General features: G+C 44.0%; 2 protein-coding genes across 2 annotated transcripts; one reads left to right on the forward strand and one right to left on the reverse strand.

Moving 5' to 3' along the window:
* Positions 1–184: 184 nt before the first annotated feature.
* Positions 185–2,112, reverse strand: LOC129582907 (uncharacterized). Its single transcript, XM_055474536.1, has 4 exons — positions 1,949–2,112; positions 1,738–1,887; positions 1,004–1,126; positions 185–605 (listed from the first exon to the last, which is right to left on the reverse strand). The coding sequence occupies exons 1-4, from the start codon at positions 2,011–2,013 to the stop codon at positions 185–187; spliced, it is 759 nt and encodes a 252-aa protein (XP_055330511.1). The 5' UTR covers positions 2,014–2,112.
* Positions 2,113–2,893: 781 nt separating this feature from the next.
* LOC129583094 (uncharacterized) lies at positions 2,894–6,225 on the forward strand. Its single transcript, XM_055474808.1, has 10 exons — positions 2,894–3,021; positions 3,451–3,568; positions 3,645–3,689; positions 4,067–4,145; positions 4,205–4,840; positions 5,093–5,218; positions 5,276–5,445; positions 5,519–5,578; positions 5,646–5,684; positions 5,764–6,225. Exons 1-10 carry the CDS (start codon positions 2,912–2,914, stop codon positions 5,863–5,865), a joined length of 1,485 nt encoding a protein of 494 aa, XP_055330783.1. The 5' UTR covers positions 2,894–2,911; the 3' UTR covers positions 5,866–6,225.
* The last annotated feature ends 7,139 nt before the right edge of the window (positions 6,226–13,364 follow it).

Here is a 13,364-nt window from a genome sequence, read left to right on the forward strand (position 1 = left end):
GATAAATGGATTTGACCAAGCCAAGTTTTTATATATCGATACAAAGGTCACATCAGATTTTAGTCGGAGATCGAACTTGTTCTTTACCTGCACCTGTATCGAACCTGTACACTTGAGCATAGCAGCAATGTATGTAACAAATTACAGGGTATATGTACACAAACTCACAGAAACCGAGAAAATGCTAGAGTACAAGCGTAATGGAGTGACCTTTCCATGAAGTATGCGGCCGCGAAGCCGGTGTGCTCTGTGTGGACGTCGGCTCCGTTTTCGTGGTCTCCGGTTTCCGGCTGTTAGTCGGCCGCAGCGTGGAGGTCGTTGAGGCCTTGGTGGTGGTCAGATCGTCGAGATCGCGCTCGGCCGAGACGTGCGCCGTACTGAGCGTGGTGCTGGCCGCCGTGGTGTTGGCGGATTCGCCGCGATCGAAGCACTTGCACTGGCAGCAGCAGGGGAACTCGAACCAGTCCATGAAGATGCCCTTCTCGTCCTGTGCCGGGTCGTAGGCCACCAGGCGCACCGAGCGGTACTCCTGCATGCACAGGCAGTCGTCGTCGGGGCACTGCTGCTCCAGCTGGTCGTACGGGCTGTCCATGTCTGGCGTCGAACTGCAAAATTAATTATTACTCGAAGGCTATGAATAAACTATTTTTTTGTAATTTGCTATCCTCATAAAGAATAGTGTTTTTTTAAAAATATTGCTACTATTACAACCATTAGCTGATATAAGATAAGATTAAAAAACTGAACAATAAAAGTGCCCGTTATGTAATATGTACTGTGTTTTTATAATAATTATTATGCGAAGACGGCGAAAAAATAAAATTTTATAACATTGCAAACATATTTTAATTATTTTATTTGACTGAAAACATTGATACGTATTCGGATTATTTAGTGGCTGTTTGACTTTATACATTAATGCATTATGCATAGGAATACGGTTTATTTGCATTCGCATGCTTCGTGTGGCTTGCATAATTTTCCTCAATGAGCTACGACGTACAGGCATTTCTCCAGCTGGACAAACTGCTCGAAGGGGCTGTGGTTGACGATGACGCGCAGTTGACCCTTCAGGTTTTTCGACCAGTACGGCTGCTCCAAGGCCACATCGCTGACGCAAGGATTCCTGCCAATTACCAGCATATAATTCGTTTATATACAATAACAGCAATAACTAAGCATTGCTATTCGTGCCATGTACCGCACTGATTGTGTAAATAAAATACTAAATGCGGAAGGGCGGTATTTTTTTTAAGTACGTACTCCCAACAAATTTCTTAATAATATTACTATGCAGCAAAGAGATGTGTATTGAGTACTTTGGCGGGAAGATCGTTTGTGCCTGCGTTATCGACTTGGATAATCATTATTGTGGTTATCATAGTATTCCACAACGCTGCAGCACAACCAAGTGTACCAAAAGAATCATTACGCATAAACCGATCCTGTCCGAATTTTTCCCGTAAATGTAAATAAAATTATGAATAAATATAGACATGAAGATCGCTCGTACACCGAGCCAGAAGTCCAAAATAAATTATTTTTCAAATTCTGAAAACAAGAATTTAAAAATTTCTGAAATGCTAGTATAATTTCAAAAAGAATTTATCGGTGTAAAAACGGTCTTCATACACGCAAATGCAGATCAACATTATTTGATAATTATTATGTACCGTGTTACTGCCTTTATATTAGAAGCAGGCGAACAAAGTCAAATCGCTACTCGATATTCCGTACCGTAACAGCGGCTGGTTTTTCTTGGCCACCCGGTACTCCGCCATCTCCTTAACATTGAGATTTTTCAAGGGACTCAGCGGATCCGTCACGGCGCCGAACAAGCGGTACGTCAGCCCACGGTTCTCCTCAATGTACTTGTCGATCTGCTTCCTGTTCAAATAAATCCCCGCTCCTTGTTATTGTTGAAGCCGGGTATATTAACGCCACTTACCAGGGATAACTGGCGCCCGGCTCGGTGCACATATGGTCCGTTTGCAGAGTGCACGGTGCCTCCATTTCCGGTGATATCGATACGGCAGCCGAGATCAATAATATCACAGCACAAATCAGCCGCAGCTGAACAGATTTTAACCTTACACTCAGACGCACAATAAACATGACTGAAATTATTATGAAATATTTTAGTCGGAGGATGAAAAAATTAGAAAAAATTATACAAAATAGAATTTTAATTATTAAAAATATAATAATCAATATTTAAATAATTAATATTAAAAGTACATTAAGAAGATAAATAAATTAAAATAAATAACGACATAATATTTGATAATAAGGTGATAAGGAAATTCAGTGATAAGGAAAAGTAAGCGCAGTTTAACGGTGAAAATCTAATGCAGCTGAGACTGTTTACCGAAGAAAAATAATCGCATCGTAACGTTCCACGCAACAACAACACCGACCGATGAAAACGAGCACATTACGATTACGACGCGATGTGCATGTTAGGTGCATGCCGGGCCACTTCCGTTTGTCCGTTGCTTTGTCGGTGAGCCGCGGCGGACAAGGGCGTTGGTACAGTTAACCGGCCGATCAGCACACACATCAGCGAATGCGTGTCAGTGATAGATGCTCCGTCCATCATGCACCGCTCTTAATGGACCAGCGTTGACTCATCAACACAGCGAGAAAACACCACAATGCGCTGTGTGTTTAGGTAGATGGATCCGGCGCCGGTTAGACAAAAGCCGGCATAGAAACGGCGAATTAGGCTAGACGTCCTTGGACCCACATTTCGCGGGGACACTGTTTGTCTACCGGTGGAGAGCGCTTCCGCCGGCAATTATCCCGTTTTGATGCTTTACAACCAGTTTGTTATAAAAACGTTGCGCGGCGAACAGCAGAGCGGTGGTTTCTTCCAGCAGGCGTTAAGAGCGCGGTGACCTTTGTGTGTTTCATGGAAGTGCACGTTCGTGAGCTGTTCCCGGGAAGATGGATGGAGGACAAGAGCGGCACGGTGGATATAGACGCGTCCATTGAGAACGGCAAATCCGTCGGCATTGTGCGGTAATGGAATTCTTATGATTATTTTCTTTTATGATCGCCTGTTACTTGATTTAAATTATTTTGTTTTATTTCATATTTTATGTTTTAAATTAATTATCCCTTAATTATTCCAAAATTAAATTTCAATAATCATTTATTTATCCAGTTAAGTTCATGTGAACCAATGCGGGGAAAATTAGCCATTTATCAATCAAAAATATTTAGTGAAAGTTTTAAAATAATTCGCTTAACTATGTATATTTTTAAAATATTTTTACTAAATATATTTTCACAATTGTCATTAATGAATAATATTAGTACTAAATTATGCCGTTATGTTTTTGGGAATCAGTGTGCGGAAAGATTTGCACTTTGTTGTGAGGCTTTGCATTACAAGCGTTTCCAATCAGAAAAACGTTTACTTATGCATTTGTATCATGATTTTTCCAGGGTTGATTTGCAGTCGACGTTGGCGGACCTGCGTTTGGCGCTGAATCGTCAGTTTGAGGCGGAACGGGTGCCGGCTAACTACGCCTTCGTTGAACGCCTGGGCAAGCAGCTGGTCGAGGTCAGATCAGCCGGAATTTGTTACTTTTAGTATTATACAGTACACTGAGGCTTATTTTCTTACGGCTGCTTTGCAGATTTGGCAAGAAGAGGAAGCATTGTTGCGCGTTAAAGACTTGGTGGTAAGTGAGTTCAACGGTGACCTTTCCTTATACGATTACAGAAGCAAGCGGCCAATGTGTTACGAAGAATAGGTTGCATATTCCAGTTTCTTAACACCCGCTTTATTTTTGTTTATTCAATTTATTTATTAATGAACAATCGGATTTTATTGGCTTGTGATCATATTAAATATTGCACCCGGTTACTAATTTAATAAACTGGAATTAATTAATTATAAAAACAAGGAGTAAAATGAAGCATGGTAATTCTTTATTAAAAAATTATTTATCAGTAAATACCTAGTAATTTAACAATTTTGTGTTTTGATTTATTAACTAAAAAAAGTAGGAAAAAAAAAATAAATTGTCAGCGTGGGTGGTGATGTTTTGCTCAACAGGGCCGGGATCCGGAAATACTCATCGTGGAAACCACGGGCGAACCGGGCGCCTCTCGTAAAGGCAAACGGCAGCGTAAAGGTCAGAGCGAAAAGCTTAAAGTCACAGAAATTTTTTATTACCTGTTCGTCCGTTACCAGCTTCCAACGCGAACGCGACGGAGCGTCCACGGTCGGCACGCGACTCCAGTCGCCGGCAGCAGCGCGGTGGCCGCAACCGCAAGGACTCCAACCAACGCCGCGACCGCCGCCCGAGCTACGCCGACTTCCCGGAGGACGAGACACGCTTCTACTACTCGGACAACAGCCGCTCCAACCGCAACTCGGGCCGCGCACGCTGGTCGGACGAACGCGAGCGGACGGAGGACCGCAGCCGCAGCCGTCGTCGCAGCCAATCCCGGAAGCGACGCGGAGGGGGCTCCACATTTCGTCGGAGGTACTCCAAGTCGGTGGAACCGCGATTGCGACAGGACGACTCGGATCCGGACATCCCGGAGGAGGACCGCGATCGGATGGACCGCGAACGCCCGGGGACCGTGCGGATCCGCAAGGAGCAGCGGGTGACGAAGGAAGTCATCGGGGATGAGGGGCGCGTTGGGGTGCGGCTACCGGTAAAGCGGAGTATGTTGAAGAAGTCTGTTTCGGTGGAGGATCTGCGCAGTGCGACGTCCTCGACGGTTTCCGATTTGGATGGGTTCCGCACCGCGGATTCGGTGACTATGGACGATTATTTTCTCGATCGACCGGCGTTGTCTTATTCAGCGCTGAATCTTCGAGGTACGAATACTCATTGGGAAGTGGCCAACAGCGAAATAACTGACTAAACAGATAAATTTAATAAATGATTAAAAACAATTAGTTAGCAGATTAATTTATTAAATTTTAACAGAAAATTTAAGTAGTTATTTTGAAAAAATACTACGGAATATCCTTTGCTTTTGTCTTTTATTATAATAATTTATGTCTCATTTTATTTTAGTTTTTATTTATTAAAGTTTATTTTAAAAATTATGTATTACTTTTTCGCAGAATTGGAGAAGGATCCTGTCAACTACCGGAAGAAATTCGAAACCAGCAAAATGGAACGCCGGTTGGCTGGATTGTTCGGAAAAGTACGCGGCATCGAAGAGAAGACCGCACTTCTGAAGAACATCGGTAATTATACTCACTGTATATAAGCGCTTGATTGTGCTTTGAATAAGTCCGCTTCAGGTGAAGAGCACTGGCGCGGCCGTTTCCTGCAGCTGCGTCGCAATACGTTGCCGTTGGAGGAGCGCGTCAAAGAGCTGGAAGAGGAGGAAGCCGAACTGATGGACAATCTGGTGCGGCTCTTCGAACTGCGCAAGCCCATTCGCTATGAACTATACGGCGACTACCGCAAAGTACGTTGATGGATTCGCCTACGTTCTGCACTATATAGTGGAGCTATGTAATAAAGGTCATGACTTTTTCTAGAACGCGTATATTCTGCAAGCGCAGCGTCTGCAGAACGACATGGTCCAGCTGAATAATCAGGTTGGTCGTTATTTGCTCCGTAGGCATAGCGGCATTATGCTACAGGCTTTAAACGCAATCGTTGCAGATTGAGAACATTGACTTGGATCTGTTGAAATATCGCAAGGTAACCGGATGCTAATTCTCCCGGATTGGGGCTGCCTATCAGTGTGTAAAGTTGATGGAATTTTGATCATGTTGTTTAGATGCGAAAGCTGGCGGAAGAACAGACTCAGGGTCTGGCGCGGGATATCCAGCGGGAGAAGTTTCTTCGCCATCTCTTGTTAGGACGGACGTTGGCCGTGTAAAAGTCCCGAATTCCGTCTGCTATTACGCAGAGAAGGATCTCGGTTTTGCTGCTAATTCTTGTCCCATTTTTTCATGGTGCTTTTTTGGTCAGTGTTAAATTGTTAGTAGTGTTTGCGCAGCATATTCGGATGATTCAGTAAGCACATTACACAACAGTTCATATTTCATGAATTTTAATCGTCGCACTGTTTTGATGAAGCAGCATTAATTTCATTCTCCTCATACCGTGCATACGTATGGACCAGTATGGTTATTCCGTCAGAAGATAAGCCCCAGCCGCCCTATTTGCGCGAACTGTGTTTCGATACGCTTTGTGGAAAATAATGTTGAATTTTCATTGATCTTGCTGCTGTTATCAGAATGTATTTGATCTTTCAAGTGCTTTAACAGTTCCTGGTAGTTAAAATACCTGCATGTTGTAGGCTGTAGCTAAAATACTAATCATCGTCATCCGGACGAGAAGAATTAAAATTGTGCGGATCATTGCACGAATACTCGTAGTTGTGCCTGCTAATTTTAGTTGCGTATACATGTCTAAATAAGCAAATGCCGGCTGCATGATATGAACCGTGACTGTTACTCATATGTCGCGTTGTAAACATCAATAAAATAAGCAAGCAAAATGGAAGACACTGTAGTTGCTTATTAACACTTATCTTCATAAGCGAGGGTCGCTCAATAAAACTGAAAGCTTCATGTACAGAAATCATATACATACCAGAAGTATATGCGGGATCCATCTTGGGACCAGCTCTGGCTAAATTCGATCAAAATAATTTTGTCTGTGGTTCGCTCGCTTGCTCCCGCTTTGGTGTGACAGACTCTGACTCAATGCGATGCTTGAATTTGCGATGCTTGAATTCTGGGTTTTTAACTTTGTATTTGCGTCCATAAGGCACTCTATCCAGATAAGCCCACAAATATACTAAAAATGAGATTTATCCTTGTGTACTTATCTGGTAGTTTAGCATTTAAAATATACCTAATTAACATTTTTTATCGCCTGCCTAATTAATTTTTCTCTACGTGTAAACACGATATTTATTAACAGAATAACATCTTTCGACACATTTCGAAAAACCACTTATCCCGGCTAATAAAACACAGAAATTTACAGCTCAAATGGGAAAATCTATTTCAGTATCACTACCTACATTAATTGCCACTGCCGATAAAAAAGCATACCGCGGCGGTATCGTTGCCTTGAAATTCGATAGCAGTTGGATATCCTTTTCCAATAAGTTAACGGACAACCATCCTGCGTCGTCCTTGGTGTCGTAAAACTCTATTGCCAGCCCTTGTTCTTGGTCAGCATAACAGCCCACCGCAGACGTATATTCTGTCTTTGATGACGCAAGTGGCATGCTGCGATCTCGGTTGCGGAAGTGGCTGTATGTTTTCCCATATAGGAGCGGTAGCATGCATGTTCAGACGGATGCAATCAGCTGTTTTCGAAAGGTGTCGTACGGAGTCATCCAGTGTTTTGAGAAAAATTCCGCCTAAAATGTAAACGTATCCGTTCACGGCAGCCATCGCAAAGTCCCATCGAATCTCTGGCAAATCCAACAGGGATTTCCATTCTTTGTGTACAGTGTCATATCGACACAAGTGGCGCGTTGTAGCATAAAATATGTACTGACCACATTTAGTCAGTGACACTCGTTGTGGAAACCTGCAACCGAAAAGCTTTAATGGGATCGCAAACATATAATTGCCGCTTTTGAGCAGAAAAAGCACCTGTACAACGTACCGGCATCTTTTGGGGGGAGTTTTCAGATACATTGAACTCCCAGTTGAAGCATCGATCTCCGCAAAGTGTCCACTCTGGTCCAAAAGATAAATGTTTTTGTCATGCATTGTAATGCTGCGATAGGGGTGATCCATGTCTCTCAACGCAGGCATCGTTACTCTAAATTTCTTTTCCACGACATTCCATGAAAGGAACACATAGGTTTAGTTTAGTTTAGTTTAGTTTAGTTTATTCAATGAGCAGACAAACCCTCGAGGCACTAACAAGTCTGGTCAGTAGCATATGAAATATGAAAACATCAGAATTAAGATCATTACAACAGATTCGCCAGTTTCAGTGAAGACAGGTATTCCTTAACAGAGCCACAACCAAAATACTCAACACCATTATTTTTTCCACCACCAGTAACTTTATCAAACAAAGTTTTCAGCCTCATTGCTAGGGTCGTCTTTCCAATCCGTGACCTCGCAGTGGTGTCGATGCGTGCCTCCCGGCGGAGGGCATACCTCGCGTTGGTCTCTTTAAACGGAATCAGCTCACACATGTACGACGGTACTGTGAAATTTTCCCGGTTTCGTATCTTATACAGCCACACAGCTTCGTTCTGGCGCCATCGATCGACTGCTGCGGTTATACCCAGCCGTTGGTACAGTTCCGGTGTTACCCGTTCCCTGTTATCGGTGATGGTCCGTAAGGCTGCGTGTTGCCGTTTCATCAGCTGCTCCTGCTCTCCCAAGGACGCTGCCGACCATGCCATAGCACAGTAATCTATGTATGGCTGGACGAAGGCGTGGTGAAGGGTAACTCGCTGGGAATCGCTGAGACCGGATTTAACACGTTTAATCTTTTGGATGCCATAGTTGATGTTGCGCTTTACTTTCTGGAACTGCTTGTCCCACTTTAGGTGTTGATCCACTTCAACGCCAAGGTATGTCGCATGCTGCTTAATGGTTAACTTTTGGCCGTTAAGGATGATCGGTGGATTGGCCTCGGCTTTATTTTTCTTTTCGGTGCATATGAACATTCCCGCACATTTCTTCACGTTCAGTGCTAATCCGTTGTCATCAAACCATTTAGCCGCCTCCGCCAACGCCTTGTTCAACTTTTCGGCGGCCGCTGCTTTGGTTTTCCCGCGACAGTGGATTATAGTGTCATCCGCAAAGGCTTCGATCTCGCACTGAATAATCTGCAACAAATCGTTCAAGAATATTATGAACAGTATAGGGCCAAGCACGGTGCCTTGGGGAACGCCGGAAATGACTGGTAACCAGCTGGATGTCTTTCCGTTGATCTTTACACGTTGCTGACGATCGGTCAGGTACGAATGGAACCATGCCAGAACTACATCGCCAATACCACTGCGTTTCAGCTTCGATAACAGTTGTTCGTGGTTCACGGAATCAAACGCTTTTTTCAGATCAAGCATAGCGACTGCTGTGACATCACCTTCATCCATCGCCCGTTTCCAAGTTTCAGTGACTTTAACCAGTAGTGTTTCACAAGAGTGTCCTTTGCGAAAACCAGACTGCCGCTGTGACAACAGGTCATGCTCCTTCAGAAAGGCGGTTAGTTGAATCTGAACACAACGCTCGAAGATTTTAGAGATGTTGCACAATAGCGATATCGGTCGGTAATCATCGACACTTTTCGCATTGTTTACTTTCGCCAAGGGACATACATCAGCCATTTTAAAGACTGAGGGGAAAACGCCTTCCCTCAGAGACTTGTTAACCATGCGGGTTAACGGGGGTACCAGCATAGAAGCGACGGCTCCTAATACTCCTGAAGGTATCCCAAATGGCCCGCATGCTTTCTTTTTCGCTCTAATGTCTTGCACAATTGACATCACCACTGCTTCCGAGACTTCTGAAAATCTACAAAACAAACTGTTAGCGGTATCCGCCCCGACGGGGGCTGCTGGTGCGACATGCGGGAATCCATGTTGGCCCATAGATACAAAATGCTGGTTCAAGGAGTCCAGATTAACTGCACATTCTGCTTGATGTTTTGTTTTGCGTAACATTCTGCCCAGTTCTTTCCACAGACGCGAGGTCTTTTTTTGATTTTCATAAAAATAGCGCTCTTTGGCAAAACCAATGTGCTTGCGTACCGCTGTCCGAATACTGCAGTATTCCTGATGGAGTGCAGGATACTGATCTGTTCCTCTCGCTTTACATTTCCGCTTGTACAAATCATTCTTTTTTCTGATGTTTCTGCGTATTTCTTCAGTTATCCAAGGGGCTTCTTTCTGCTTCACACGCTTCGTACGAGTTGGAAAACAGTGATCAACAATGTCAGAAATGCCCTTCACGAAGCTGCTCACCTGGGCGTTAACGTTAGCGTTTGCGTCTTGGAACTCATCTTTCATCGTGAAACATTTTACTTGCGCTGCAAAGTCTTCTTCTTTCGTATGCTTCCACAAACGGTAGGAAACTGTTTTGTGACGTGGCACAGCTGATTTGTATTTTGCTGTAGTACGACACATGCGGTGATCGGAAATATCGATGTCTTCTGCTGCACTGCTGGTGTAACTAACAGGGGGGTGGCATAACATAACATCAATTTTCGAGTTGGTCACATAAGGGGAATTATCGGACTTTTTTCGGCGATTTGAAACGCGTGTACCACCAATAACCATATCTTCGAGATCGAATTCATTGCAGATATCAACGTAATGACGATAAAATGGGGAGCTGGCATTGTTGGCGTTAATGTTTAAATCCCCTGTTATAACATAGTCACAACTAGGGTACCTACAGAGAACATCACGGATATGGTCGAATAAAGCCTCCGTACTGCGAGCGTTGGTGTCAGGAGCTCTGTATACGGTACCCAGGAGAACTTCTTTATTTCCGAATCGAAGCAATAACCACAGGCTTTCCACATCCACATTATCAGAGGAAACATCAACAACAGAATAAGTAACGTGGGAAGGAAGGTAAACAAGGATGCCACCACCACTGCGCTTACGGTACTGAGTAGAACGGTCCTTGCGGATAAACGTATAGTTCGGGATTTCATACAACTGCGAAGGATCATTTACACAAAGATGGGATTCCGTTACACAAAAAATCTTCACTAAATTGTCATCACAAGACAAAATTTGCTGCACTGCATCGACTTTTTCGCTGTTCATACGCTGTATATTAAGATGATGGTACACAACGGTCCCGAGTGGTGATGATTTTCTGGCCCGCATTTTTGAATTACTTACTGTATCAACACAAGCATGAACTCAAAAGATGTAGAAAAGAATAAAGAATAGTTCAGTACGAAAACAATCTACAATTTATGCAACAGAATTGAAGAAAGTAGAGAAAACTTTGTTGGCTAGACGGAGCTAAATTTAGCCCGCCAGCCAACCAATCTCAACTGAAGAACTCGTACCATCTCTTTCTTGTTGTAATACCACCGTTTCTCTTTTTTCCCCTCCTAAAACGTCACATAACCGAGCCAATGCTGACGGTGGGCTGAACAAGTGTTGAATATCAAACGCTCCAGAATCGGGTTCGAATATTAGCACATCCTTCAAGGTCCAGTCGTCAAAGCAGAACGGGAATAGCACTATAACATGCTTCTTTTGTTTCCTAAAAGCTCGTGCGCCGACGTTCTGCTTATACTAACCGGATGCAGACATTGTCGGATGAGCCGCGCCAACTTTTCTTCAATGCCATCGCTCACCAATGGCACAAAACCGTCGATGATCAGATTGATATACTGTGAATTCGAAACACGGTTTCCAGCTTCCACAATTTTGGTGCCATTAACGAGTCTCTTTTCGATTACCCTGTGAAGTTTTTCAGCCATTTCCAGAATGATGCAGCCCAGACTCCAAATGTCTGTTTTCCTGCCTGGTGACTCTATCGCTGTTTGGGCAAATTTCCTCAGCATTTCTGGTGACATGTATCGTGTTGTGCCGCGGATCTGCAATATATCTGCGGAACAGGTTGCGCTTCCACGGATTTGAACTAAATCGTCTAAATCGCCGATCAGAAGCGTTTCCCGGTCGTCATCGACGGTTTTTACAAGGATATTCTCCGGCTTTAAATCGCCATGAATTATGCCATTCCGATGCAGGAACTCCAATCCACGAGCGATGTGGAGCGTGAACCTAATAACCTTTCTGCGAGTATAACGATTCAGCAAGCCTTCATTTCGCGTATTTTCCTTCAGAAGAGAGGCGAGATCACCTAAGGAAAAGCGCGAACGCCTTACTAAACAATTGGATGGAAAACAACTTTGCCATCTTAAAACCAACGAACTTTGAAAGCGTCAAAACCCACGGGGGGTAATGGCGAATCTAGGCGGGTTTGGACGGGGGGGGGGCTAAAAACCCACACAAAAGGGAGGAAGGGTATTCTTTCGCTTTTTCGGCGACCTCGGGCGTAAAAAAATTCGCAACGTACCCCCCTCTTGAGAATTTTTTTGACGCCCGAGTTACAGGGGGGTCATTAGCCCCGGGAGCCCCCCCTTAAATTCGCCACTGGTGAGTGCGGCTGTATCAGCGATGTACGTTATGTATCACCGGTACGCACTGATTTTAAAAATAATCTGAATGTGATGTATGTCAATGCACACAGCCGCATCGGTCCCATTCTCTGTAAGGCTGTATGTGGTTGCCACATCCTATATTTTCATCTCTGCGCTAAAAATATCCGATCGGACTGTACTAACTCGCAACCGTATCATTTCCATACCAATGTTAATAGCTATGCACTCCCCGCGGCTCGCAGTAGCATTAGCAGGGCCAGCCAGGTCATCACAAACGCTCGCGAGTTATTTGGTGGTGTTACCCCTTATTCCGTTATTTATTTAGGTACCCGCAGGTGGAACACTTGCTGCATAAAACGAATCCGCAGTCTATTTTTTGTGTACGGGTTCGTAAGTCCTGACGGTTACAGCTCAGGCAGTCAGAAGGTGCATACATTCTACCCAATGAGCTAGTGCCTACAGTTACAATTGTTTAAAATTCGTTCGACTTTAGAACGAAAGGATAGAGATGTCGAAATATGTAACAGTATATTAAAATAACCTTTGAGATGATCCATTGCCAGCTCCACGGTTGCTCCTCCGGGAGCTGTGAAGATGGAAATTTTGGGGTAAACCACCAGATGTTTATGAGTCAGTTCCGTGAGTCTTGTCAATCTTGTCAAGGCATCCATCCAGCTTTGCTCCCCATCAGCAGCTGCGGTTTGTATCACTTTGACAGCGATAGCGTTCTCTCCCGTGTAAGTGCCGGGCTGCGTAACTTTGGCTCTATAAACCGTACCAAAGGTTCCTCTGCCAATGAAGTCCATGTGCGAATAGCGGTACTGCATATTGCAGCCAATGACTGCCACTGCGGCGCCATCGTTAAGCGTTTCGGTAGCGTAGCCGCTGATCGTTTTGTTAGCTGCGGTGTCTGTGTTGGGAGCAGTATTAGCCACCTACCTCAGTTAAAAAACAAAAACAGATTTATAAAACAGTTACCGACCTCCACAGTTTAACATTTTCACCAACCATGATAATTAGCGGTCCGGATTAATTCCGTCGATATGTGAATAACATTCGTTCCAACAGCAACCTTCCAATATTGCTAACAGCACATTATGACTGGCTTGTAATATCACGGTGCTTGTTCCGCTTGTGAGAAATGGGAAGGTCCTCATTGTAATGTAAACAGAGTGCTGGATTTTTCAAATAACGCTGTCTTTGAAGATAACATAACACGAGCAACAGAGGGACCCGTAAACATACGCATACTCTGTG

This window comes from Paramacrobiotus metropolitanus, unplaced genomic scaffold (assembly GCF_019649055.1).
Source record: "Paramacrobiotus metropolitanus isolate TYO unplaced genomic scaffold, Prichtersi_v1.0 Parri_scaffold0000009, whole genome shotgun sequence".
Taxonomy (NCBI): Eukaryota; Metazoa; Tardigrada; class Eutardigrada; order Parachela; family Macrobiotidae; genus Paramacrobiotus; species Paramacrobiotus metropolitanus.